Below are 27,057 nucleotides of genomic sequence, written 5' to 3'. Positions count from 1 at the left end.
TACAGGCTGGAAACTGGTTCTGGAGCAAGAACGTATTTTAGAATATCTTGATTCCCATTTTTAACCTTTCTTTGATTGAGCTCACTGCGCTCCACACCAGTGGGAGAAGGCCGACAATAGGATTCGTTTATTATTAACAGAGGAAAGATTAAAGAGAGTCTGGTGCTGGAGGCCATTGTATGACGTTTTATTTTATTTTCTAGTCCTTTTCATAATCACTACACTTCTGATTTTATTTTTTTGTCTAGATTTTTTTTTTAGCCTTGTTGAAGAGATACATGTCTAGGCCAAACCGATTTAATTTGTCAATCCTAGGGGAGATTAATGAAGGAGAGGGGTTTATGTAATATTAAGTATGGTCAGTTTATATTAAGGGGGGAAATCAGTATGCAGGCCAGGTCAGCTCCTAGAAGATTGTGTACACATTAGGATTCCTATGAACTCCTCTAGTGGGGAACAACTGGAGGCAAAGGTGCTGTCACTTTGTACTGCTTGGGGCTCTTAATATTACATATGGCCTCTTTGGTATAGGCACATCTGCATCAAGGGACCACTGTCTAATTACCCCTTTCCATTTCCTATGTGCAGCTGTTTCATTCTCTCTGGTTCCTATTAACAAATGAGAAAAAAAAAAAAACACTAAAAAATTAAAATATGATTGCCACAATCCTGAAACGTGGAAATTGAAAGATTGATTGGAAAAACAAGACATTAGCCAAAAAGGATTTTCTTTTCCTCCTGACCAACCCTCTGCTTCTTTCCTCTCCACCTGCTGTAGCTTAGCCTTCCCTGCTGCCGTACAGTGGGAAATTCATGATACCTCCGCCTTCCCTAGAGTCATGCTATGGAAAGAAAAAAAAAAACCCATGGCACAGCAAAAAGGGAAATGCACCAATCTACTTAAATTCAGCCCTGAAAAAAAATTTAAAAAGAGGAGATCCTGGGGGCAAAACGAAAAGAGTCAGCATTAAGATTCAATCTTATAAAACACAACAGCTCTGATGGATTGAGGACTGAACAGCGGGGTTGGTTATGGTCAGGACCGAAGGATGTTGCTGCTGCTGCTGCTGCTGTTGTTGCTTGGATGCTCTGGTTTGTGGCTGGGTGCAGTGAAGGATGCGTTCACCAGAGCCCTTTCTCACCTCCATCCCAGGCATGGCATGCCCACCCTGGGAGAGTAGTAGTTACCTCTATCCTCTCTTTATCCTGGTTCTAGCCAGAATCTCTTAGTGTCACACTCCTCGTTCACACAGAAGCAAAGTCAAGTAAAAGCTAGAGATTTAACAAATCTGCTTTGAAGTTTGATTCCTATACTTTCTGATGCAAGAACTCTTACACCTTCCTGCTCCAGTGCACAAAAGGGGGCGAATGACATCATGTACAAGAACCAGGATCTCAAGAGTCCGATGATAAAGAGTACAGGATCCAGTCTCTCAGTGCAACAGGCTAACGCCGACTCCTTTTATTACCTGGCCGTGGCAGAGGAGGAAGCAGCAGCTAGCTGTGTGAGGTATTCTCGCAGTTCCTTGGCCGCCTGGAAGCGGCCGTATCGTTTTTTGGGTTTGGTGCACTCGTCCAACAGGGCCTCGAGTTGTCCATCTTTGGCTATGTGGCCAGGGGGATCGTGGAGGAGGCCTCCAGTGGTGCCCCGCCACGTAGCATACCGCGACAGCAGGTTCTGGCAAATGGCATAGTAGTTGTGGTCAACAGTGACCCTCGAACAAAGGGAGTCCTTGGAGAAGGACAGACAGGCTTCCCTGTCGCACTCCTCGAAACGACTCTCATACCACACATCGTAGTTTTCGGGCTTGTCTGCAGGGGAGACAGTGACACAGTTAAAGTTAACACACTGTTGTAACATACGGATCATAAAAATGGTCAATAATATTAACAGGGCCATAACTACACAACATCCATTTTAAACATATAAAGCATTTATCGAGTCATGAGCTTTTTTTCTTACAGCTTTCATCAGATGAATATTCACTGAGATCAAGATATGTAGATCTTGCTGATAAAAATCATACAGCCAATACTGAATTTTTGGCAGAGCTCCATACATTTTTACATTCTTTGTATATAGCTTAAATACAGTATGTAGCCTTGAGCTTGAAACCCACATGGAGTGTACTTTTAAAGAGCTAATATTTCTTGCAGGAAGAACATTTTCTATCTTTCTTTCTTCTATTTTATTTTAAAAAAGGCGTTATTGTAAAAACAAAAAAAGATATACATGAAAAGTTTAAAGCAAAACTAATTTTAAGTGATTACAACTGTTTGGTGCATGTGACCATGGAGAATAACTATTTTTCAGACGTTTTTGGAAATTATAAACCAAGAAATCGACTTGAACCTGACATTGACAGGACTTGGGTGCTATGTTTGATATCCCACAGGCAACAGGGAATTCTTTTTCAAAGCACACAGCCGAACAACGCATCTAACATTTCATTTGACAGAAATGAACCACTTTTCAGATTTACGGAGCAAATAAAATTCTCTCTCCAGCTCATTTCCCTTTGCTTTTTCCTCTTTAGAGGATTGGGGCGGGGAAAGAAAATAACCTGGAATGATGAGAGAGCTATTGGTTTGTGCATTAAAAAGCAGATCAATAACAATGTTGGGAGGGGGGGAGGGGTAGACCCAGAGGATGCCCACACATAATCAGTGTATAAGCATTGTAATGCACTTCTCCTCTGGCTCATCAGAACAACTCAATCAAACATCCAGCGCTGCCCTGTTAGCAAGGGGCCCCTGTGGCCCCCAAAGAGGAGGGGCACATCAACCTCAATCAGCGTAGGTGATGAAGATGGATCTGCCTGTGTGCGCAAGCCACAAGCACGTGCACAAGCACACACACTTCTATAGAAAGACGTACATGCTTAAGCAGCAAGGTGAGGTGAAAGCAATTAATGTTTCAGAGCTGGCCATGCATCACACATCAGCACTGATTGACAGATGGCATCAGGAGAGTGTCCCCCTTCTTGTTCATTTTTTGCACAAAAACACGCACGCGCGCGCACTCTTTTTAGAACAAAAGGGAAAAAGGTTCATATTCAAGGACAAAGATGAACGCAGCAAAAAAGTACTTTAAGACTCAAGGGAAGGCTAAAAAAAGTGTCTTATACCCATTTACTTGCACCTGTTTCACACTTACTGCAGGCCTAAGTGTAAAAAAATCTCCAATTCAAATGAGTGAAAGCGCTGTAGGTAGGCAGCCTATACTCTCTCGTTTACTGCCTATCCACTCTCCATGTTAAAGAGCTTAGGTCAGACTTGTATAGATTCACCTCAGCCTTCTGCCTTCCCAGCGCAACACTGGGAATGGACACTGGGCCTGAAATGCTTATTAGCGTGGCCTTACTAGTGGCATTCGAGAGTACAAGCTGGTTTTAACAATGCATGCCTGAGTTAGAGTGCATTATTGAATGAGAGAGAACGAGCGAGACTGCATCTGTGTGAATGTTTAAAGCACTGTTGCGTGTGTGTGTGTGTGTGTGTTTGTGTAAGCCAGGGAGCGATCGTGTTAGGGAGAGAAGAGACTGAGTGAAGTGTGTGTGTGTGTGTGTGTGTGTGTGTGTGTGTGTTACATTATACAACAAGTGTTTCCAAAAACCACTGGGACTGAAACCATCCTCAAACGCTATAAACTCAATGATGGGGAATGGCTCCTCTCGCACCACTGGACTGTGCAAACACAAGGTGCGTGGGCCAAAGCGAACACAGCGTGCGTGTTATCTCGCCGAAACCCACTGCATCAATATGGGCGCTCCTAACGAGGGAGTGGAATGGCGCGTGGCGTTCTGTGTGTTTGATTTGCAAATCAATTGGCCTCAGTTTAGACTGATGAGATTCACACCACACTTTAACCTGCTTTCAATCTGAGCCTTTAATTGTTGGGATTGGATTCTCTGCTTCTGGAGCCTTGGGAGGTCACTGCGTCTATTTCCTACCGCTGTCCGACACATGGCCGTGACCTCGTAACACTCATTACCGCCATCATCCCTCTTCTTGCTGCTGCAACCTGACACTTGGCGCACACACACACACACACACACACACACACACACACACACACACACAGATCCAGGCGCACAAACACACAAGAAGCACGTAAACATTCTTGAGGCTTAAACTCTGAATGGCTAGCGTAAGCAGCTTGAGTTGTCAAGCTCCAACTGTGTCGGCCACACAAATGGAGCCTCAACCTAGATTGTGCTTCAGGATTTGCAAAGGGCTACTCAGACAGGGTGGAAAACTGCAGATATTGGCAATAGAGTAAATATACACACTTTTGGACTTGACTAACAGATGAAAATTATTCCCATAGGAAAATCAAAAACACCCAGATTAAATACATAGAAAAGTTAAAAAAAAAAAAAAAAGGAGCTAGTACATTAAAAGTTGGGAGAACATTAAAATGCTCATCTGTTAGCAGTTTTCTGGTGGTGATATTGTAATTAAGAAAAAAAATAAAAAATCTGTTTCACACTCTGTCTCTCAAACACACGCACACACACACTAGATAGTTTGTATATGCAACAGCATGATAGCAGAAGTGCAATACAAGAATACAAGAAGGAATTAACACATTTTAGAGCCCGACTGGGTGGCCGTCCCTCCCTCTGAAGTAGCCCTGGGAAGGGGGAGGAAGGCAGAGAAAGGCACGGGAAACTGCCACAGAGTGTGTGATGTATAGTGCTCGTCGTCCTTGTTATGATTTATTCTGAGAGGCAAAAAACTAGGGCAGCGGAGATGGCTTGTTATCTGAACGATCTTTGCTTGGACGGGGACAAATGTGTCGGAGGCAAAAGAGGTACCAGAGGAGTGTATTCTTAGTAGATATGAGGCTTTGAGCATGGGCAGATTTGCCCACAGCTGTCCCTCCCTTGAGGTCTTCACTCGAGCCTTCATCAGTGTCTCATAAGCTACAGTTGGAAGTTATAGTTAATAAGCTGCAATCTCACAGAAGTATAAAACCACCAATGGCAGCTCCATAATTTGAAGTTGAAGTAGTCCCAAGTGTTAAAGTAAAAAATGTCCTGTAAAAATGAGCAGTATTTCTCCTCTTATGTCGCTCCAGAGGTGTTGCTGTGTAAAGATGTGACACATGCATGTTTGTGAACAAATGGAAGCTGTATTAGGCATTATTCACAGACATATGGACGTACACCCACACACACACACACACACAGAACACATATGCGTTCAGGTAATGATGCTGCCACTCACTCTGCTTGATCAGCCTTTTGTCTGCCACCAGAACGTTCTCGGCATCAACAACGATGACTTTTCCGTCACGTGGGCCAACCGCAAAGTTATCGAAGCTGACATCGAGCAGATAGAGGGCAAACTCAAAGTCATTGTTGGTGAGCTGCTCTGCAATGTCCATCAGCTGGCGTGCCAAGTCTACCCTCTTCTCCCAGGGTGCGTTGTAGAAGCTCCACAGCTCCTCGCCAACATAGTTGACAGCCACCACGCGCCCACATGCTCCCAGGTACTTGGCAAAGGGCCACCCTTCGTCTGATGGAAAGCTCTGCGAAGGAGAAACAAATGAGAACGGAAAATGTTGATTTAAAAACACATAACAGAAGTCAAGCTGCGTAGAGTTGACTCGAAGAATATAAGAAATAACCTTTTGGCTTTGAAAAGCAGAGGCTAACAAGACTTAAGAGAGCCTTGGGGATTGTCAGAAAAGATTTGTTTAACTTGCACTAAAAATCAGGTTCTCACACAACAATCACAAACCAAACACAAAGTTCTCAAGCGCAGCCTTGGGTAAGTTTTGACAATTGCAAATATTCCAAAGGATCACATGAAACAGAGCCAGCACTGGATATAACAGATTAAAATTAATAAAAAGAAAAGAGCCAGTCTGTGTTAAAGCCCTACAGCTATGAGCTGATGTACACGGCTATACTTAGTGCTTCCACAGAACTGATGGGAGGTGATTTGTGGTAGCAGCAGTTAGCAGGAAAGCCTTATGTGTTGTGATGTAGCAGCGGGGCGATTTTAACTGCTGCGTGTTGTCGGCTAACCGAGTTAATGCCGTTTGGGCGTACTGACAAGAAATCGCTGTGTATTACAGGTTGATCTGATTAATAACAACGACGACAACGACAAAAAGGCAATACCACAAGAAGGAAGTGGTTTCACTGATTAAACGCAATAGACTAATCTTCATTTCCTTCCACTTTCATTATTGAGGTCAAACAAAAACAAAAACAGACACACACACACACACACACACACACACACACACACACACACACACACACACACACACACACACACACACACACACACACACACACAAAATCGCTTGAAATCAAATGGTAATATCTGCCCAGACAGACAACCTCACACCCAGAGAGCGTAAATGAGTCGGTCATAAAGCAGCTGCATTTGACAAATGTGCCATGCTGCTAAGAGACTTGATTCTGTACAGTGCGTCTCATTATGGCTTCCATGTCTCTCCATGAGCTCTGCTGTCTCACACTACATGTCTCTTTCTTTCTCCTGGTCCATTACATTGCCACAGGCTATCGCAGTGAGTAGACAAATCAATGGAAAATAATTAAATGAAATGCCCCCCCCCCCCCACCCCCCTTTTCTGCAGTCACAAGTTTTGCTCCAAGTGATAAGCTCCCATCTTCCACAATAAACCCCCTGCCATAGGCTCCATCTTTTACAATAAACACCTGGCCATATGCTAGCTTAATGATAGCCTGCAATTCCTATGTAACAAATCTCTCCTAGGCTGCTTTTTCTGGCAGGCAGCCACTGCACAGACAGAGACAGAGAGAGATCAGGAGCGCTCGTGTTTCACAGCAGCCTCGGTAGCCCTCCCTTTCTGAAACCCAATCGCATCAGAGATACGGCAGCGAACACACCGTGTCACTGCAGGTAAGGTGTGAACTACTATGACTGTCGCATCTCGCTTTACATTTGTGGTAAGGCAATACCTCACCAGCTTTCAATTTCTGTCAGGGGTGGGGGGTGTTAAATATGCATGACTACTGCCCTAACGCCCTTTAAACTTTAATCAAATACAAATTATTTAAAAACATACATTTTAAAACCCAGCTGTTGTAGCTCAAACACAACAGCTGGACCACTGCCACACAGACACTATAGCTCCGAGGATGCATGTTGAACAGGTGACTTTGCAGGGATTTGTGCAGCACTGACTAATGTTGAGACATTTTCTCTCACATAGTCCTCAAACTACTCTTTATTGCATCCACTGACTGGGCCATAAAGTGTATTAAAGAGTTGAGTCACAGCCACAACTCTCCGAATAACATTGATAATTAGCACATAGCAACCATTTTTAAATTGGTACAGTTGTTTAACAACTCCCTAATTCTGAAGGTATTTCCTGAAATACAATAATGTGGTCCTGTTCCTGACACAAACATTTGTTGGTTCTCATTTTGACAATTTCTTCTCCACATAAAAAAACAGGAGAAAAAAAAATGGTGGGACAATTTTTACCATTTTTGTTTTTGTGTACAATAAAGCCATACCAGAAAAAAGTACTCAAATTATGTTTTCTTTCTGTATAGAGAGAGGATTTGGGAATATCGTACGACTGTACAGATTAGAACCAATCACCATGTAATAATTTTGGAGGATATCGGGGGAGTTAACACTGCGACTCAAATGTAGATAATACATGAAGGGCACAAGCTGGAACTAATAAATCCCACCTGTGCTACAGTGTTTGATGCAAAAAGCAAGTGAGGCCTGTGGATCTTTTGCAAGCGTAACCTTAATCTGCACAGAAGGAGAGGCCACCTTCACAGTCTCTCACAGCCTGTTTTAATGGTAAAAATCTATACCTTACCTTATCTCTTGGGCCCATCAGTTTTAAGATCCACCACCAAAAGGGGAGGACAATGATAAGCTGCATGCAAGGCAGTCTTGGTTGAGCCTAATTCCCTGAGGTGACCCAATCAATTGCGAGTGAGACAACAGTCTGTCCAAGAAGCACTAAAGGCTTCCAGCAGCATGTCTGTCTGTGCCTGTCATGCTTTGACTTGGCAATGACTCACCCAAGTTCTCCCTAAAACTCTTGGCTTAATAGGCTTCCACTACTTTTTTTATAGCAAACATGACAGGAAGAGGATTCAGAGGAAATACGCATGTCTCAAAGTGAAAAATGTAGCAGATAATAAGAAACAAATGATAATGGTGGGCTTCCTGCACTCTGAAATACAAAGTATTGGCTGGAAAGGAGACAATCCCAGACTACTGAGGGCTAACAGGCATTCTAATATAAGAGATTTTAGGATTATTAGATTTAACAGGCTAAATATCTAAAATGGCTTTCTAATTTCTAGAGTTGGTATAGAAAGATTAGGTTGAAGCTGGATCAGTTGGTGGTACATCCCTATTAGGCTGGTTTCCCTTTGACCCAGTTTGAAACCTCAGACTGCTTTATGTTGCTGCAAATCTAAGCAGCTCTTGGTCTTGTTGACAAAACTTAGCCTGTCCAATGTTACGGTTAAACCTTCTTTGTGAAACATCCTCCCCTTCTCAACCCTGCAGGGCAGATGGATAGTTCTGGGGAAAGGGGTGTTGTTGGCGAGAGCAAAAGAGGGGAAGAGAGAGAATACGATGGAGACAGCAAACAGAGGAGACAAACAGAGTGTCTTTCACTTCTCCGCTCCAGTGGACAGGAGGAATAAACCAGCAAAGACCTGCCTGCTAAACACATCTCTCTCTTTGTTGTCAGGTTGCAGCCTGAATGGGAGCAAAAGTAGAGCGGCGGCAGATGGGGAGGATGGCTGATGGGAGGGAGGAGAAGGATGAATGCCTTACGGCTACTTTCAGACACTGTCAACGGCTGTTATGAGAATACCTTCATGTCTGTCCAGCCCTCATCTGCGGTTCTTAACATATATGTCGCTCATTCAGTGCACTGACAGCCTCATTTCGCTTCATCGACCATTGCCATGGTCTCAACAACTCATACCTTGGTGCTATTTTTAGTTCACTATGTTTAAGTTTTATATGCAATAAGCCGAAGGGTGAGAACTACTGAACAGTGTGAGCAGGTCCATGAAAGTAGGCACCTGAGCTTTGGATTCAAACACCTATTGCAGAGGTTGATAAATACTTCACATGTCCCACCAATCATTCTCCCTTAGTGATCCTTAAATGGTTACTCTGCAGAAGTCATTAACGTCTGCAATGAGGCGTTGAGGATAGGGTGGAGGGGTGAAATAAATTGGAAAGCCCAGCCTAATATTACATCCAATGCAGTATCTCTGAGAAGACTTGCGTGGGACTGCATAGGTAGTGAATTTTGCCAGCGATTTCCCAATGATGTTATGTTATACTGAAAGATGCTGAAGGTGCAAAAGTGCCAATGACACATCCCAGTGACTTTTACTGCTTTAAAGGTCTCACAGCTTCTTGTACCTGTCAGATAGAAACCTTTTATCTCCTCCTGGTACTCTCAAAGAACCCTGTGCCAAATGTTAATATTATTTTCCATACAACTTTTTGCGTAAAAATATCTTGCAGTGTTACTGAAATAATGAGCCTTGCTTGGGAGACAATGAAAGCAAGGGCGGAAAACAGACCAAAACAGATTCATCTCGTTAAAAACGACCTCGCAGTGACTTCTAGGCCGAAGTCTGACAAATCTAATCTTAAAGGTTGTGCTGGTGCACTACAGGAGCTTTGACTGGGGGTGTTTGTGCTTTCCACTCCTCTCCCTGTAATACAACAGACATGCTGGTGTCCTCTTGGGGGGAGATTGGAGTGGGCTGAAATGAAACACGGCCACAGACAAATGGGCAGCCTCTGGAGAGGAGGATGAAACGAATGGCGTAAGAGGCACAGGAACACACACCTGCGTCCTGACATCTGCTGACAAAGGCATGCCCTTCTACTGGGCCACTCAGGGGAGGGCGTGGATGTGTGTGTGTGTGTGTGTGTGTGTGTGTAAGAGTTCGAAAGAGCTTCTTTGTGAGTGTGTGTGTGCGTGTATATGACACTGTATCCCAGTGCATGTGAATGAGAACATGCAACGTGACCAGGGCTGATAACAACCTCTTTTCAGGGGCCAAGTAAACATGAGCAGCTCCCAAGATATTGCCTTGGCTGGCCTGCAAAGAAAGCTGGTCCATCAAACAGGCATATACATACAGTACACAGACACACACGCACGTGCAAATACAGTGAACACACAGAGCTGTGTTTATAAATGCATCATTTAAAGGAACCTGGTGCCTTTCCTAATGCAAGCACAGCTACTTAAAGCTAAAAGGAAATTAGTAGTTTGCCACAGAAGTGAAGTGTTTCATGTGTGCAGCTTGTTAAAGCCGTGAATGGGGCGTGGTGCAAATTCTCAACATTTTCTGTCTTGAACAAAAAACCCCACAGCTTCGTAGCGAACAAGTCAGGACAAGACTTGGCAAGATTCTGGGGATCAAAAAGTAAGGTTGAATAAGCATGGCGGACGGGGGCATGTAGTAAGACAACAAAAACAGAAATACTTTTTCATCCCCGATGTTGTGAAATGAACATTATACACTGTGTATATCAAACAGGCTCATCGTTAAGGAGTCACATCTGCTCTGCCAAGCTGAAAAAAAAAAAAAAGATGACACTTTTCTGTCTGTGCCGCTCTCTTGTTGACCTTGTGTGTCTAGGGGATGTGTAGCGAGCCCCGTCTGGCATTTTGCTGGCCATTTAAGTTTAAAATCCAGTCAGTTAGTCCACAGCAAGAGCTCAGACCCCACAGGGGAACTGCCGCTAACTCCTCATCCTGGCACACATGGCGCTACCCCTTTCTTTTCTTTTTTTTCCCCCCTCTCATCCCCTGCTGCTGCTGCTGCTGCTGCTGCTGCCGTTTCTCCTGCTAACCCTGCTTTCTCCCCTTGTCTCTTTATTCCACCACCAAAACCTGCAATAAAAGGACAGTGATGCTGTTCCAGACATAGAAGCCAAGAAATGCCTAGTCAGAGTAACAAGCTGAAAGCATGTGAGGATCTATAAAGGAAGTAAAGAGTAGTGAAAGACAGAGACTGCAAAGTGTATAAAGTTGAATTCAAAATAGGCCCTGCCTCTTTCTTCACAACACATGCAGTTCAAACAGTGCAAAGTCACAGTGTGTATAGCTGACAGCAGTCTTGAGAAAGAGGAAATCAATGACTGAGGAAACTGGAACTAGGACTGCTGGGCACATGTGCCTCTATCATTGTGTAAACTAATTATGAGGACATTTTAGCCAGTCCTCACAACTTCAAAGAGGAACTTGAGGGCCAAGGTTTAGTTTTAAGACAAGGGTTTAAATTAGGGTAAAGGCTGTGGAAAAGGGTTACGAAATGCCTTACGTCAATGAGCATCCTCACAACTAAAGAAAACCTATGTGTGTGTAGAAGTCAGAGGCAATAAGAAAGTCAGAGGTCACAAAACAAATGGTTGTGCGCAACACAAAACCAAAACCCAGAGGTCAGATTTTGACTGTATACCCCATGTATACTGGGGTTGTGAGGCACAAAGGACAGAGTGTGCCTATGATTCAGTGAGCTCTATTGTGCAGTGAGAAAATGGTTAGCTTGGACTTTGAATTCTGCAGGCCTCTGCTTGGGAGAGAGATAGAGAATGAGACCAGGATGAGAAATGAGAGCACAGGACAGTGCAGCTCTGGGTTGCTAGTACACACTCCACCAGTAACTGATCACTGAAGCCTTCTGCCAACCTGAACCTGAGCCACTGAGCACACATTCACCCCATAAAACACCTCGGCTGGAAGATGTGGAATGTATTAAGTCATAGGCAATGGTGTTGACTCATTCTAGGTGGTATTGCCGCCCACACGGCTGAGGAGGAACCCAAGTGAAACTTGGCCTCAGACTTGGGCTGTGGATTTGAGGCCTATATCAAAGCTTGCGTACTTCAGTGCAGGTGGCAATAATCTCAGGGGCAGCAGGGTGGCGTATTGAGTATGGAGACTGCTGCCACTGACCCTGCACTTTAACATCTTTGTAGAACAGGGAAAATAGAGAGGTTTGCACCCGCAGGGAACAATAAAGTATCTCACATTCCTAGTAAGGCCCACAACCAGTTGGCCTAACATTACCAGTTTAATGAAATTAAGTCATTTTAGCTACTGCAAAGATGCAAGTGCCAACGACCGGAAGATGCTACAGCATATCCCTGACCGGTCATATTTTCTCTGACGGGAACTAGGTGCCTGATGCTTTGATGCAGTGGACAATTTTATTACTGTGGCTGAGCTGATGTGGTAAAAAGCATATTCTTGCTCTAACATTAGGCTGTAGGCTCTCCAGGGGATGAGGCATAGTAAAGAGCCATCGTTACTGATCCATATTAGCCACCTTAACTGGCCCAAGGAGAATTGCGAATGGGGTTAGACTCTCCTGTGGTGCAGAACTACTTCTTCAGAGGCTGGGCATAATGTAGGTTGGGTGCAGGCTGTAACAGTAGGAAGCTGGGGTGAGGGGGAGAAATCTAAAAAAGGAGGCAGTGGGTGGGATCCAAACGGGGGAGTGTGTGTAAGGGGGTGTGGGGGGGGGTCGGCCACAGGCATTTACCTAACCAAACACAGCTGTCATGTGTGTGTGTGTGTATTTGGATAGAAAGAGAAAGAGAGAAAGGATTATGGTACCACAAGCAGTCTGGCTCATTCAAATGAGGGAAAACACCACAAGGCTCTGGCTTGTACAGCACACACTCACACAAACCCTCAGCTCCTCTCCCTCTCCTCCTCCTTCTTCTTCTTCCCTTTCCACGAGGGCCTCCATCCAGTGAGGGCAGCCAAAAGAGAAGAGTCGGGCCCAGATAACTCCTCGTCTTATCCTAACAGGATTCAGTCTGTACACAAAGGCCTATAAGAATAATGAAAGGGGGTTTGGGAGCACTTGAAGCGGGGTTAAGCGCCGTACACAACCTTGTCTCTTATGTACTAAGAGCGTCACAATCCCCCAGACCCAAAAACAAAGGTACTAATCACAGACTAGCAACTCCAATATTATTTACCAGTGGACCTCAGCCATCGAGCTGGCCTTAGAGACTGAAGGCTGTCACTTAGGTCTGGATAGCATGCAATGTCTGTGATTACATGAAAAGGGGAAAAAAAAATCTAAAAACAAAACAAGCTTTGATCCCCTTTGTAAAGAGGCTTGACCCAGAAAGCCAGACCATAAGATTACCAAATTTGTCCCTGTACAAACAAAATAAAGGCACAAAATCTGTGCTTATTGTAGGAATTTTGTCACCGCTCAATCTCAACTTGAAACAGCATAACGTCCTACTTGTTTTTATATTATGTGAACACTGACAAACTATCACGTTTCACCACACTACTACAAATTAGCTGTGCAGTCTCTAATATGGATAGAATAATGAAACAATTAATGTTCATGAAGATAAGCAGGGTTGTTTTATTTAAACACATTGTGTCCCTGTTTTCTTGTTATTCTATTAAAAGGTTTAAGACTATTGTTTACTTTCATGAATGCTATTTTTTTCAGCTATGCATATTTTACCGGGTTCCTAGGTGGTGAAAGTGTATGACCTGAGACTGACCTGAGTAGGTTGTGAAACCACCTCTGCCTCAATTAATGCTAGGAAAAACCCTGAATTCAGTTTATTTTGCCTTTACTTCTCGGAGGCCCATAATAGATTATGCAGAACCCTAATAAATTAACAGCATACCAAAGAGGCACCCTCCCATTTTCAAAAATTCAAACAAGCAGCGTTTGCTCAAATTGCTGTGAAGGTTTACTTTCACGTTAGCGTTAAAATACTTCTGTCAAAAATGTTAGGAGGAAAAGGAGATAAGGTCATCCTTCTAATCTCTCTCCTCTGCCTGTTCTCTGATTTAGCATCGGTGTCAGATGTCTGTGTTCTGGATAAAACAGACGGTGTTGTGTGAGAGGCTCATGCCTCCATGTCAGGTGAGGCTGGGGTGTTGAATTAGGATCTGTGGAAGGCAGGGAGAGACTGTAATAGAAAGAGGGAGAGGGGTGTCTGGGAGAGCACAGATTTGAGTCTGGAGGAGATGAGAGTACCACTGACTGATTTAACCCCACAGGCCTGTCACATCCTATTCTCGGCTTCACTGAGCAAGACAGGGCTGAGGACCAAAAAGGGTGCGAGTGCAGTCACATGCTCCTGGCGAACTCACGAAGCTTAATGATTTGGAAGGGAGGACTAGGCTAAATCGAACTAATTTAAGGTTGGGCCAGATGTACTCCATCAAACACAACCATCACCTGATGAATCAGTGAGTCATCTAGCCGGAGGAGATGAGCCAAGGATAGCAAATAAGATTACAGCCAGGGAAATGAGAAGAATAAATTACTCACTTTTCATGCAAAGCAAGTTATTGTCCAATAAGAGGTAAAATTAAACAGCATCATGTAATTTCTCCAGCTGGTGAAGAGACAACCCCTTGACACAAGTAGATTTATCACAGTAACAGAGAGCCCTTTACAGACCAAACTTATCTACGAAGCTTAACAACAGCAGCACTGGTTAATGGGGAACAAGAGAAAACAGATGAAGTTGCATAAGGTGCTTCTCGCTGCACAAGGATTTTCTTGTTTGCCTGTCATCATTTTGTCTTCCAAAAATATTTATTCTTCAAAGCCAAATTGTCCTCCACGTGACAGAGGAGTGGGGGTGGTGTGTGTGTGTGTGTGTGCGTATGCATGCGCTTGCGCTTGTGTACCGCAGAGCACACACAGAAAACGCATTGTTGGCCAGACTCAAAACAACACAGCAGATTGTTTCCTACTGACAAAGGAGGTCTGGTTTCTCATAGTGAAACAGGGCCGATTTACTGCCTGTGGCTTCAAAAGACTGGAAACAGAAGCCATTCTAAGAGAAAGTGCAGCTCACTGAGCTGACAGCAGAAATGTTCTTCCCATTATTCAACTGCATAAAGCCAAAGAAGACAGAAATGAATCAAAACAAATATTTAAAAAATAAAAAAATAAAAAAAATACACACACGCTGTTGACCAGTAGGAAATAATTTACACTAAAAAGCAAATATAATATCGCAAACTTAAAATATATACTGAGTGATACCAGCCTCAGAAAATGAAGTATTACTCTGATGAGGAGGCTGGGTGATTAAAAGTCTAACCAAGTATGAAGTTTTATTACACACATTCCTTTTGTTAAAACCAGTCCTTACGTAGTACCACTAACCTCTGGCAAAAAATGGAGACCAAGGTGTTGTAGTACAGCATGTCTCCTGTTCAGTCTCTATAGATGCCATTAATTCTTTATGGTCTACTGCTGCCCAACCTTGTGTATAGGGTCTCTCAGTCTCTCAGCAAATTTTCTCCTCATCTTTTGAGTTCAGTGGTGCTGACGAACAGTCAAAGCACTCAGGATCTGCGATTCTCTGAGATGTCTGGTGCATTTCTTTGTTTATTATCCGTCCGCACAACCATTTGTTATCCCTGCCATGGTGCATACGCAGACCTACAGTTATTTCTTATACCCACGGGTCACAAGTTCAGGATGAGATTAATGATTCATGAGTCCCTGTAAACATGCAAAGGCTACGTGGACCAGGGAGTGAAGAGCATGAAGAGCACGGTGGACAATGTGTGTGTGTGATGTGTTGGTGTGCCATTTGTGCAAGATAAGCGTGGTGGGTGATTCACCGAGCCTCTGAACTGGGGCATAATGGCATTAAAAACACTGATGGAATTAGAGTTTGTGAAGCGTACACAAGCGGGAAAGGGGAAAAAAAAAAAAAAAAGAAAAGGATGACACAGACATTAGGTGTAATGAGGGAAAAAAAGAGAAGAAAGGAAGGAGGGGAAGGGAAAGTAGCCAAACAGACTAATCAGATTTTATAGATTGACCGGACTAAAAAGCTGATCTCGGCTATTGTCCTCTGAAATGCCTCGAGGTGTCCAGCCCTGTGTTTGTGTGTGTGCATGTGTGTGGGAGGGGGTGTTTGCGGGGTGGGTTATCGTATGTCTATGTGGGTCATGACCATTGTTGTTGTCCCCTCATGAGACACAGTCAATGGCAGATTGAAATTGAAATTGATTGGCTGCTTGTAAAAGCAGTGAGAGAAAACGAAGAGGGTAGTGCTTATGTGATATAGTGTATGGATGCTTTGACAAACTGGATGACAGAAAAGAACTAGTTCGTGATTTTACTCCTAATCTGATGTCAAATCAAGATAGTCAAGTCTAAAAATTTAATTTATACTACACATGTAAAATAAAACCATAGGAAGCTTTGACTAAATCTTATTTTTATGCTGTAGTGATCAAGAAAGGAAGTTTTGTAAAATCAGAGGATCTAGTCACGTTTCTCTCTCACACACGACAAGAATCCAGTGGACACAGATGTATATTCAAATTAAAAAACAACTTGGATGATTAACAGATGCATCTTTAAATAATTCAAAACTGCCCTACATATTGTGTTAAATATGCAGTAATGCTGCCAGCCAGAGTCTCTCATCTTTTGGGCGGCCACAGGTCTTAAACCCTTTATTCTAAGCAGACACTACGCGCCTGCTAGTCTCGGTGCAGCCTCGAGTTTAGAGAGGGTGTAATGGCTTGTCTGAGATCTATGGAAGAGGAAGGAAAATGAGGATTCCACACCCTGTAATTTCCTGGGGGCTTTGTGGGCCAACACCCTGGCTTGCTTTGTACTGATGTTCTTACGCTTGTGTAGCAAAGTTAATCCAGAAACCGTGCCTTATCAATTACTCTGAAAACACCTGGTGCCACAGAGCAGCAGACAGACACCTCTTTATCAAGAGACAGCGATTCTCTTTCAGACTATAATAGATAAACATCAGTATAAAATATAGAATTAAAAATAAAGCCTCAAATATTATAACGCTGATCTAAATGACTTCACTTAAGAAAGTTAAAGAAGCAGTACCTGTAGCACGAGTGGTTCTGGATTAAATGCCAAGGTCATGAGCAGCTGCATTCTCTCTGTGTCCTTAAGGTTCTTGAGCAGGAAGCTGCCTGAGTCTTTGGTCTCAGCATACCTGCGGACCACACGGTCCAGCAGCCTCTGAGAGGGGCAGTGCACCAGGTCGGACCAGCCCTCCACTACTTCTGGAGTGAGCAGGCGTACATCGCCATTGATTCTAGCAAATTCAGTCTTGTACATTGCCTGAATGAGGTCACAACGTGGCCTTCCTGTGGCCCTCTTGCAGATTTTCTGGTCTATTTCGGCCAACTCCTGGTTGGAGCCAAGCCGTTTGAGTACCACACGGCGGGTGCCTTCCCTGGGCTCACCGTACTGGGCAAAGTAAACATTCTTGACATTGAAGACATCTAGGAAACGCAGGCGACCCCAGGTCTCAAAGGATACCTGGCCATTCATGAACTTGCGGCACCAGCTGGTTCCAAAGCAGGCGGGACACTTGTTCAGGTTGATGAAGCGTCTGTCTGTAAGCTCATTCTTCTGGAAGGAGGCGAACAGGTTGTGGGTGTTCATCAGCAAGATGACAAACAATCCCACCACCAACAGGAGCTTCAGACAGCGGTACAGGCGGCCAAGTTTGAGTGGCAGGAAGCGCAGCATGATGGGGACGGGGTCGGGGTGGGGAGGGTCTTGAGGGATTGGGAAGAGGGGAGGTATTGAGATGATCGTCAAGGAGTTATCCTCAATGCCTCTCAGTCATGGCGTACCAGCGTAGCGTCTAAACCGGCAGGCATGAGCAAGGTTGGCACAGCTGCCCCAAGCCATTTTCTGGCAGAGGCCAGTGAGTCATGTTCTCCTTTCTTGGTGTTTGTGTGCAACCTTGAGCCAGCAGGCCTGAAATCAAGCAAAGAAAGAGAGAGGGGAATTCATTACATCACAGCAAATTAAAAAAGCAGAATTTCATAACACAAAAAATTGCCCTTTTGGTCAAGGATAACATGTAAAAAGGTTTATTTATTTTTTCCTTCTGCTAGGCCTGTAACTTGAACACCTAAACCCTAGCACACAATACCTGCAATAAAACAAAGAAGCACTTTCGTGGCATATGAAATTGTCTCACAAATTTGTGTAGCTTGGGTCATTTGAGAGATTTCATTACTTTTTGAGCAGAAATGAGATGGCCCACAGCCAATGCAATACATTTCCCTGTGTCGGTTTGAGTTCTCTTAGGGATGCCTCACCACAAAAAAAGAAAATCAAAAAATAAAAATAGGGGAAAAGGGAAAATAAAGTGTCAGTTATCAAATTAAGAGGAAATGTACAACATCCTCTTCTAGTATAAATAAAATGTGCTGCACTCTCTAGATGATTCCTCAGAGGACCTTCCTCTGCAGCTACAAAAGTATCCATCACTTTCCATGCGATGCACAGTAAAATAACACCGTCTGCATACCTTAACAGATACACTAAGCTGTTACACCCCCCACCCCCACCCCCTCCCTTCAACTGGAGGAATCATACTTTGCTTTGTGAGGAGAGCCACACTGTGAGTAGTTTAACCTTTGATCAGAGTTTCTCTGCTTCATTTTAATCATGCTTTGAAGTTGTTTCTTTGAAAATGGCTGTTGTCACTAAAATAATGTTTGCGGTTAGGTGGAGTAACAATGAATACTTTTATTAGGCATATCAGTGTCAGGAAAGGGAAAGGTAGGAACTAGGACGGGAATATGAGACAACAATATGGGTACAGTGAGAATAAATCCTCAGAAGCCCCTAACAGTCTGCCTATGATGAAACCATGTTAGACCCCCAATCAGCTTTTTAGCAATGAGTCTTGTAAGTCTTATAAGGAGCTTTAAGAACGACAATGGCTCAGTCCATGCAAATTAGCTATCCTCAATTAGAACTCATTAGGACATGCTTATTAGGACAGCTGACTTGAGAGGGCATGGCTAACGAGCAGGCACACTACTGTGATTAGCGTGCGTGTCAATGGGTTTCTTACATTTTGCTTTTAGATCGAAGAGGCTGAGATCTGGAAAGACATGGGGCTGGAGGTAGGCAAGAGAGCAGCAGTCGCGAGAGATGTGGAGCGGTGGAGTGTCAGTTAAGAAGCTGGATAAACTAGTTCTTACCTCACACCTTTGTCTGAAAATATCTCGAGCACATCAGGCCAATATAACTAATGTAAAAATAGACCTTTTTTTTTTTTTTTTTTTTTTTTTAAAGGAAACTATAGATGGTTGTGCTACATATTTAATAACGAAAAGAAAAACATGATTCATGCAGTTGTCTATTATTACCACAAATCAAAAACTGACATAATGTGAGTCAAAGGTGAGCATATCATTTTCTTCGCTTCATGGTAAAATGGGAGCAATGGGAATGATAGGCTTTGTTTACATCCTTTTATTATAAGCAATCGTTAAGCAACAGTAAATACTAATAGGTAAAGTAATGTGTAACCAATTTTCAAGTAATTGGATGGCATTTATTTCATTCTAATGATATATTATGTATTATAAGAACGAAGTGCAATGATAGTTTAGATTTTACACATTAAATATTGGACAGTTTCTATATATTTCTTAAAAATCACATCAACCTGAGCTATCTGAGAAGCAAAACAATTCCAAAAAGTTAATTCTTTATGCACTTAGACAGAAACAGGATTTCCTCAAGCAAGCTGAACAAGAAAAATGTAGGTCCATTTGCCTGACTTTGACAGAATGTCTTCAGTGTGACAAATAAACCCATTCAGATGAGTTTTTTTTTTTTTTAAGCTAACTACAGCTTAACAGTACCCAGAAGAAATAGTTTATATTCTGCAAGATATTGAGTGGAAATTGGAAAAGGAAGATATACTATGTGCACCTTTGTGTGAAGCACCACACAAAAAGAGTAACTCCAAAAGGAGTCAGAAGATGTGCGCCTCATGCTTGGTACAACAGGAAGAGAGAGGAGGCCGATTGCTTAAGGGGAAAACTGAATACCCTATTGCTATAAGATCTCAATTCAAGTAGCATTTGGAATCAGACACAGAGGTGGTGGCAAGAACTTCAGAGTAAAGATATGATTTAACTAGGATTAACAAAAGCTCAAGGGGCACATAACATTGCCTCAGCCAGGCCAGAGGAGATGTTCACTTCTACTACATCCCTAAAAAAAAGTAAACGGAGAGGCAGGGGAAGTCGGAAGCAACCTGAAAAAGTCCTGGGCACTGCAGGGTACTGAGATGCATGAGCCAGAGGTTACAAGAAGAGGACACAGCTTCTACTTCTTCTTCTCCTAAGGATAACATTAGTCCTCAATTACCTATGGAGCACTACCTGGATTATGTCCGTGGTTGAACTAATTGCTGGTGTGAAAAGATAAGTTACACATAGCATTTCCTTTCTGTTAATAAGACAACTGAGGTGTCGCTTAAAATATGAAATGTACAAATCTGCCACCAATGGCTTTAACCCTTGGTTTTATAGGTTGTATAAAAGATTTGCTACTTATATGTCACTAGATTAGATGTATTATATTTGCTTCGCTGCTGGTGCTACACACAGTAATGTGTGAATGAGACCCAAACATTTAGCTTCATTGGACGGATGGCATGGTAATTTAAGACAGTGATATTTTTCCCTGGTAATTATCCCACTAGACTACTTCTTGAGAATTCTACACCTGCAAAACCATTTATTTAACTGTCTCGCTGTCTATTGCCGCATGCCACCCATTTGCTGAGAGTTATTTAACTCTGCACTTTAACAAGTGCAGAGAGGAAGGCAGACTGTATCTTTATGGCAAGGTTGCCTACTCGGATTTTTGACAAGGGTAAGGTGCACTTTAGGCTCTAAATTGAAGCCAGATGCATTTTTTTTCAAACACAGATGTTATACACCGGAATAGAAAAGCAGTGAAATTTAAAGCAGTGTTTTCTTTTGGACAAACCTCACTGTAACCACAAAAACTATAAATTAGGCCCCCTACTCCATTCCTCCCCCACAGTGCCTCAGCTCCTTGTGCACTTTGCGAAAAAACAGGGATGGGAATCCTGTTTAGAATAAGCACCAAATTACCTCTCATCACACACAGCCGCTGCCAAAAGTGGGGTAAAAGTTTTTCAGCGTACTCAGTCGACAAAAGTACGGTGGTGAGCGCTTCGGAAGAGAGGCAAAGAAAAGAGGGCAAATCAAAGGATGCCTGACTTCTCATGCATGGGAGATGAGTCTTGCATTCAAAATGTTCCAAGTTTGGCAGATGTTAAGAGTCGCAAAATGGCTCATTACTGGGACAGAAAAGGCGCGGGATAAAGCAAGAGGCCCTGTGTTAGCTTAAAACAGAATGACAAAAGGTCAAAACAGATGAAGATGACATCGTAATATCCTAATATTTCAACTTTTATTAAACTTAAATTTTTCACTGAATAACCGAGATAAGAGAGAGGGCTTTGAAAAGGAAATTTGCTTCTGGAATAATCTTTTCCACAGCTCATTGTGTAACACTGGTTTCAGATAATAGTGTACGAGGAAAAAGGCTACTTTCGGGCTAACCCATTTCCTTCACTGCACCTGAGGCTAAACTTCATTATGATATAATGAAGTCAAGCCACACATGAACATATCTGATTAAATTCACTAGAGATGCAAAGGCAGTGCTAAAAGAAGTGGTGAAAACGACTGGAGTCGTGAATAGAGTGGCAGCGTAAGAAAAAAAAAAAAAAAAGGAGAACGAAGAGCACAATCTAACCAAATGTAGAGCTAATGGACAACAAGATGAGAGAAATTTGAGTGTTCTTGTGATGGAAATGAACGGAAGGAGAAGAACACTTGAATACAGAGGAGCAGTTCTCCATCTCTGAATGGACAAACACACACATGAACGCGTCTACCCCTGGAGACCGCCGGAATTACCACGAAGCCCTACTCAAAGCTCGGAATAAGTCTCCTCTGACTCAGCCCCTCCCCTCCATTGCAATGTGCGGCTCTAGCTGGAGAGAGGAACTACTGTTGCCAAGGTTATCGACTGAGGGAGTCAATAATGTTTGATCACAAAAACATTCAGCCACAGCCGGATTTCCTCAGCACAGCAAACATGTAGACAGTGATGGATAGATACAAATGACAGTAACATTCGCACGCCTAATGGAAAATTGAGTCCTCACAATATAGGCAGCAATTAGCGGCATCCCCACATGAACATTAGTCCATTCATCTCTGGCTCAAACCGAATGATAGAGCTTTTAATGAGAATATCAATGGTGTCTGCTTTGCACCGAACCGCCGCAGCTGTTTGGAAGCACAAACTTGAACTGGGAAGACTTGCTCTGGTTCCTTTAACCGATAATTTGATTATTGTTGTTTGTTTTTTTACTCAAACAGCTGCACATTTCCCCGGAGTCAGCAACACCCTGCTTCTGCCGTTTAAAGAGTTGTCATACATTTAAGTCTTAGGTTAATGTTATTGGCAAAACAAACGTGTCACTGAAACAAAGCTATATTTGAACTGATTAAAACAAGATGCCAAAACAAGATTCAGTATGAACAAATGGGAAACATGTTTGGAGTGAGGGGGGACGTAATCGATTACCTGACTGACATTACTTATTCTATTTAGGATGATTCCTAACGTTGCTCCACATGTTGTGGAAGTTACTTTACCCAAGTATGATATAGTGAGTTTGGAGGTCAAAAGCAAAAATATACTGCTCCTATGGGAGCTTTTAGGCCACAATTACAAGACATTTCCCTGCTGAGCACTGAGAAACATTCAAATCAACCACCAGCAGAACATCTTAAGTGTACTGGTCTATTTTCATTGTTCCCTTGTCGACTAACCTTGCAGAAAGGCTCCACAATTAGTCTCTTGTTATGGTAAAATTAATTCTAACATGCTCCTTCTATTCATTAGACTAAAAAAAAAAAAAACTTTTTATGAGCGTTATCTGAACCAAACCAGCAGGACTGTTGTGGTAATCTATTTTCCCCCTTTAACAAATCAAGGGCAGGCGTTTTTCAAAAAGCATTAACTCCTTATTATGCCACAATAATCTCGTGGCCAAGTCAATTTTGCTATTATTGTAAAATACACTTCCATTTTCAATGCCTGAGCCGCTCTGTGTGATGGCCAAATAGCTCAACCTGATGTTTACTCATGCCAACAAGGCAGGCAAATATATAGCAAATCAATCTAAATCCAGTTGGCCAGGTGGAAACCTGTGGCGGCTTGTTCTAAAACTGCACTGCCAAATAAATAGAAGCAATGCAAAATAAAAATAAAAAATTTAAAATGGGAAGAAAAGAAATACTTTTAATGCAACACATGAAAATCTAGTAATGCCTAAAGCATATCCACGCCTTCTTAACACGTTTTTCCAACTATAAGTTATATAAGAATTAAAAGGATCTAAATCATATTCGCAAAGGTTAAAGGACACAGTGCCCAGCTGTGCAGCACAGCATGAATGATGACACTTGACTGCAGTTGTTGTTGTTGTTTGTGCATCAAATTGTTGTGCAGTCGACAGTGACTTGTGTTTTTGTGCCTCCTCATAAATAACACCAAATAGCCTCTAATGAAGGAAACAACTACCGCAAAGATAAGGCGACGCGACATCAGTGCTGACTGTCGAGATGCGGACGATATGCGAGTTTTAACAAAAAAGCATCCCGGGCTCTAATAGAGGTAATAAGAAACTTCCTGTTGCCCTCCGGCGGATGCGGGCACCTGATAAGAGAGTTTGTTACTTAAAAAACAAACCACGGTCGCCTCTGTGTTTCCTCTTATCATTTGTGAGGTAGCAACAGTAGCGCTCAAAGTGTCGAACAGCCTCGTTTATCAATGCACGGAAACAAAAAAAGGAAAGAAGAAGCTGAGATGTATCTGCTCACAACGCTTCCGTCTCAACAACAACAACAACAACAACAACAACAACAACAACAACAACAACAACAACAACAACAACAACAATGTGCCAGCTCCTGTTAGAGCAGCTCGCACCGCAAAGACGAGGAGCAAGTGAGAGACGAACCTGTGCGACTTTTCTCCCTCTCTCCGGGTCTGCAGGAGTGAAAATTGCTCAGCGATCAGTTGATCTCATTCTTCAAAGTTGCGGCTCCTCGGCGATGAGGGCGACAGACACTTTAAATCACGGCCGACTGTCTCTGGACCAAACGAGCAGCTTCTTCACAAGCTCGACGAGGATCTCTGTCGAGCAAACTCACACGGGCTCCCCATGTCTAGCTCCTAGGTATGTAGCCAGCTAGCCTGCTAGCTGCAGAAATAAACAGTTGGGATGTCTAGTCTTAACTCTTCAGATACCGGATCTTTCCGACTCGGAGACACGGTCCTCCTCACAAAGGAAACCGGCGGCGGCGCTCGGCGTGCACATTCGCTGTCTGTCCGCGTCTCATGAGTCCCTTTGTGGCCACGGAGTCGCCTGTTTCCCCCTCTGTGAGACAGCAGCTCACTCCTCTTCAACACCACAATGGGTTCTGTTTCCACTCTTTTCAGCACCAGCCTCTTGCGCCTTCGCGACAGCCGCTGTCTGTTTACGGCCGCGGTTGCTAAGCGATTGTTCTAATATTGTCTCGTCTGAAACGCCGCCCCCCCCCCCCACCAGTAGAAGTTAGCCACATTTCTATTTTTCCCAGTCCTTCCATTAGAAACATAATAATATAGCAACATAATCTATGATCTCATATCAGCACCAGTGCACCCTTTAGGCTAGTAAACTAAATAATCTGCAGGACATGTGTCCGCTGAAAGATGTGGGTAACACGCACAGAATTCATTTCCAAAATGCCAATAAAGTGCTTTTTCTGTAAGGATGAAGAAGAATAGTTGTGGAAGCAGACAACACAATCAATAGAAAGCTCTATCTGCCTCTATTTCTACAGCATCGACTGGATGTGTAGCGAGCGGGTCTTAGGAGAGCACCCAAGGAGGCCAGGCTTTTTAAAGGGTTCTCCATTTCATAATATAGGTCTTAGTTTGGAGTGGAAGATCAGCATAAGGCATTACACCCCCAGACGACTATCTGATTAATAATAAATTGCCAATGAAAGGCCATGGCCGATTTACTTAGAGTTACAGACGGGGTGAGTGTTAATTCAGTGTCCAGCTTCTTCCCGTGGACCAGCTGGAGCTGTGCGTGCATTAGTTTGCATCAATCGCCATCTGCTGGAAAGTGAGAGGCTGACACCCGGTGTTTGGTGCATTCCAGTGCTTTCGGAAGTGCTGCAATTATTTGGAAGCAGAGCAGAGAGATAAGGACACGAGCAGTCTCAGTTTTCATACTCACTTGAGCTTAAATGCTCAGTTTAAACGAATATTCACCAATCAGTTACGTTTTCCAAAGAAAAAAAAACAAAAAAACACAATCTCACAAATTAGTTTACTAAAAAGTGTTATTCACGTCGAGTGTGACAACGAAACTGAAAATTCCGTGCAGGCGCAAACGCAGCGCAGCACCGGTTTTTGAGCGCTGCTGATGCGGATGTTGCTGCTGCAGCACTCACACAGAAGTTTGTTTCCGAAAAGTTGACCTAGGTTTTGAAGATGTCGGGCACGGGGAACACAAGACAAGACAATGGGGTGCTCTTAGTGCTTCTTGCTGCCATTGGCTTGGCGCTTGTAACCATCCTGAGTGTGTGGAAGCTGAAACAGTTCAAATATAAACTTATACATGAGACTGGAGGAGCAATGTTTTATGGTAAGCATCTATTTAACATGGCTTATAGAGTACGGAAGCCGTTATTCAATGACACTTCCTGAAGTACAGAAATGTGGACTGTGTGATGAATCTTAACTCAGCTCTTGAATGGAGGCTACCTTTACATCAGAAACAGTGCACTTAAAGATAAGCATCTGTTATATGTCTGTATTATTTTTTCCTGCACCTAAGACATCAGGAGATAGTCATAGTATTCATAATATCAGCTTCTCTGTCTCTCTGTTTGTTTATTTATTTATCATTATTATTCTTATTTTGACTTGCAGGTATGCTCCTGGGATTAGCTGTTAAATACTTGACTACCCTGAACCACGGAGAGCCAGATGTGGATCATGTGTGCAGATGTGGGGGTATGAACAGCACTCCTCACATCCTGACCATCAATGCCACGCCACATGTGCACTGTTACAGGCGTGTTGGGAAAGTAAACCAAGCATGCCCCCTGCTCTCAGCCCCGCACATGGTAAATATGGCACTTTGAGTTGACCTTTGGTTCAAATGCACATAACTGAGGTGAATCTTTCGTTTGGATAAGCATTGCAGGTTGTGACACAGCAAAGGCACTGTAGTGAAAAGTGAAACAGCTTCAAATATAGCTTCATTTTCAATACTGGAAAAGGATTTTAAAAACAAACTGCTTGATACAGGATGCTTTCTGTTCCTTTGATGTAATCTTCTATCATTTGAAATGTTTTTTCCTTCATTGCCTTCCCTTTGACCACATCTATATTTTGTGTTTTGGCTCCTCTAATGGTTTTTAGTTATTGGTTTTTCTCTAAATTATTTGCATGGTCTGTTCATTACAAGGGAAGCAAGAGAGTGGTGGTACACGGAAACAAAACAGGACAATAGAGCAATTTAACCTATAATAAGGTTTTTATTAAGAAACAGGTAGACTGGGGAGGCTACGTTTTCAGGTGAAGCCAAAGGGAAATTAGAAGGCAACTAAACACAGAAACAAATAAACAGACTATATACTGTACCTCGACTACTAGAGTGGATAAAACAACATGAACGGTCTGATCATTGAGCAAAAATTCTTGCCAACAATGGTGAAACAGAAACTGTGTGAGTACAATTATAAAACCCAATTGATTTTCTTTTTTATTTGCGTTCCTCTCAAGACATTTTCCTAGTTGTGTGTTTAAATGTTTCAATTATTTTTTGTTTCAAGTCTTTTTTTGTTTGTTTGTTTTGGTTCATTTCTGTATGTTTCATTTGAACTCTTACATGCAAGAATTGTATTTATCAGAATATCATTTTTAATACAACATTTGTATTAGAAGTGCAACAGAAGTAATGCTGTAACTACAGCTCGGCCTTAAACCACAGTGCTTCCAGCTGCAGTATTCACAGCTATTTTTTGCTAGAAAGGAATTAGTCTGTGACTTTAATATCACTGCTAAGTAGAAGAATCCAAGCTCTGAG

At 42.9% G+C, this 27,057-nt stretch overlaps 2 protein-coding genes across 3 annotated transcripts in view; one reads left to right on the top strand and one right to left on the bottom strand.

Moving 5' to 3' along the window:
* Positions 1 to 263: 263 nt before the first annotated feature.
* On the bottom strand, positions 264 to 24,060 carry dipk2ab (divergent protein kinase domain 2Ab). The gene is made up of 4 exons (XM_026363936.1): positions 23,926 to 24,060; positions 16,911 to 17,798; positions 5,233 to 5,536; positions 264 to 1,812 (listed from the first exon to the last, which is right to left on the bottom strand). The coding sequence occupies exons 2-4, from the start codon at positions 17,562 to 17,564 to the stop codon at positions 1,466 to 1,468; spliced, it is 1,305 nt and encodes a 434-aa protein (XP_026219721.1). The 5' UTR covers positions 17,565 to 17,798; positions 23,926 to 24,060; the 3' UTR covers positions 264 to 1,465.
* LOC113164577 (sodium/hydrogen exchanger 9-like) overlaps positions 24,059 to 27,057 on the top strand; it is a 53,684-nt gene continuing 50,685 nt past the window's right edge. Inside the window, exons 1-2 of one of the 2 annotated variants that reach the window (XM_026363933.1) lie at positions 24,059 to 24,144; positions 25,896 to 26,092. In XM_026363933.1, coding sequence (XP_026219718.1) covers positions 25,898 to 26,092 — 195 coding nt within the window. In that variant the 5' untranslated portion in view covers positions 24,059 to 24,144; positions 25,896 to 25,897. Of the gene's footprint in view, positions 24,145 to 25,382; positions 25,609 to 25,895; positions 26,093 to 27,057 lie in introns of those variants that run through there. The other variant, XM_026363932.1, reaches the window with a different exon arrangement.

Source organism: Anabas testudineus, chromosome 2 (assembly GCF_900324465.2).
Source record: "Anabas testudineus chromosome 2, fAnaTes1.2, whole genome shotgun sequence".
Taxonomy (NCBI): Eukaryota; Metazoa; Chordata; class Actinopteri; order Anabantiformes; family Anabantidae; genus Anabas; species Anabas testudineus.
The sequence above is the reverse complement of the archived record's forward strand: the minus strand, read 5'-3'. Positions and strand labels throughout refer to the sequence as shown.

Coding starts and splice junctions, on each gene's coding strand:
- dipk2ab (XM_026363936.1), bottom strand. CDS start 17,564: ATGCTGCGCTTCCTGCCACTCAAACTTGGCCGCCTGTACCGCTGTCTG. Junction 5,537..16,910: donor CAGAACCACTCGTGCTACAG/GTACTGCTTCTT, acceptor TCTCCTTCGCAG/AGCTTTCCATCAGACGAAGG. Junction 1,813..5,232: donor CAAAAGGCTGATCAAGCAGA/GTGAGTGGCAGC, acceptor TCTCCCCTGCAG/ACAAGCCCGAAAACTACGAT.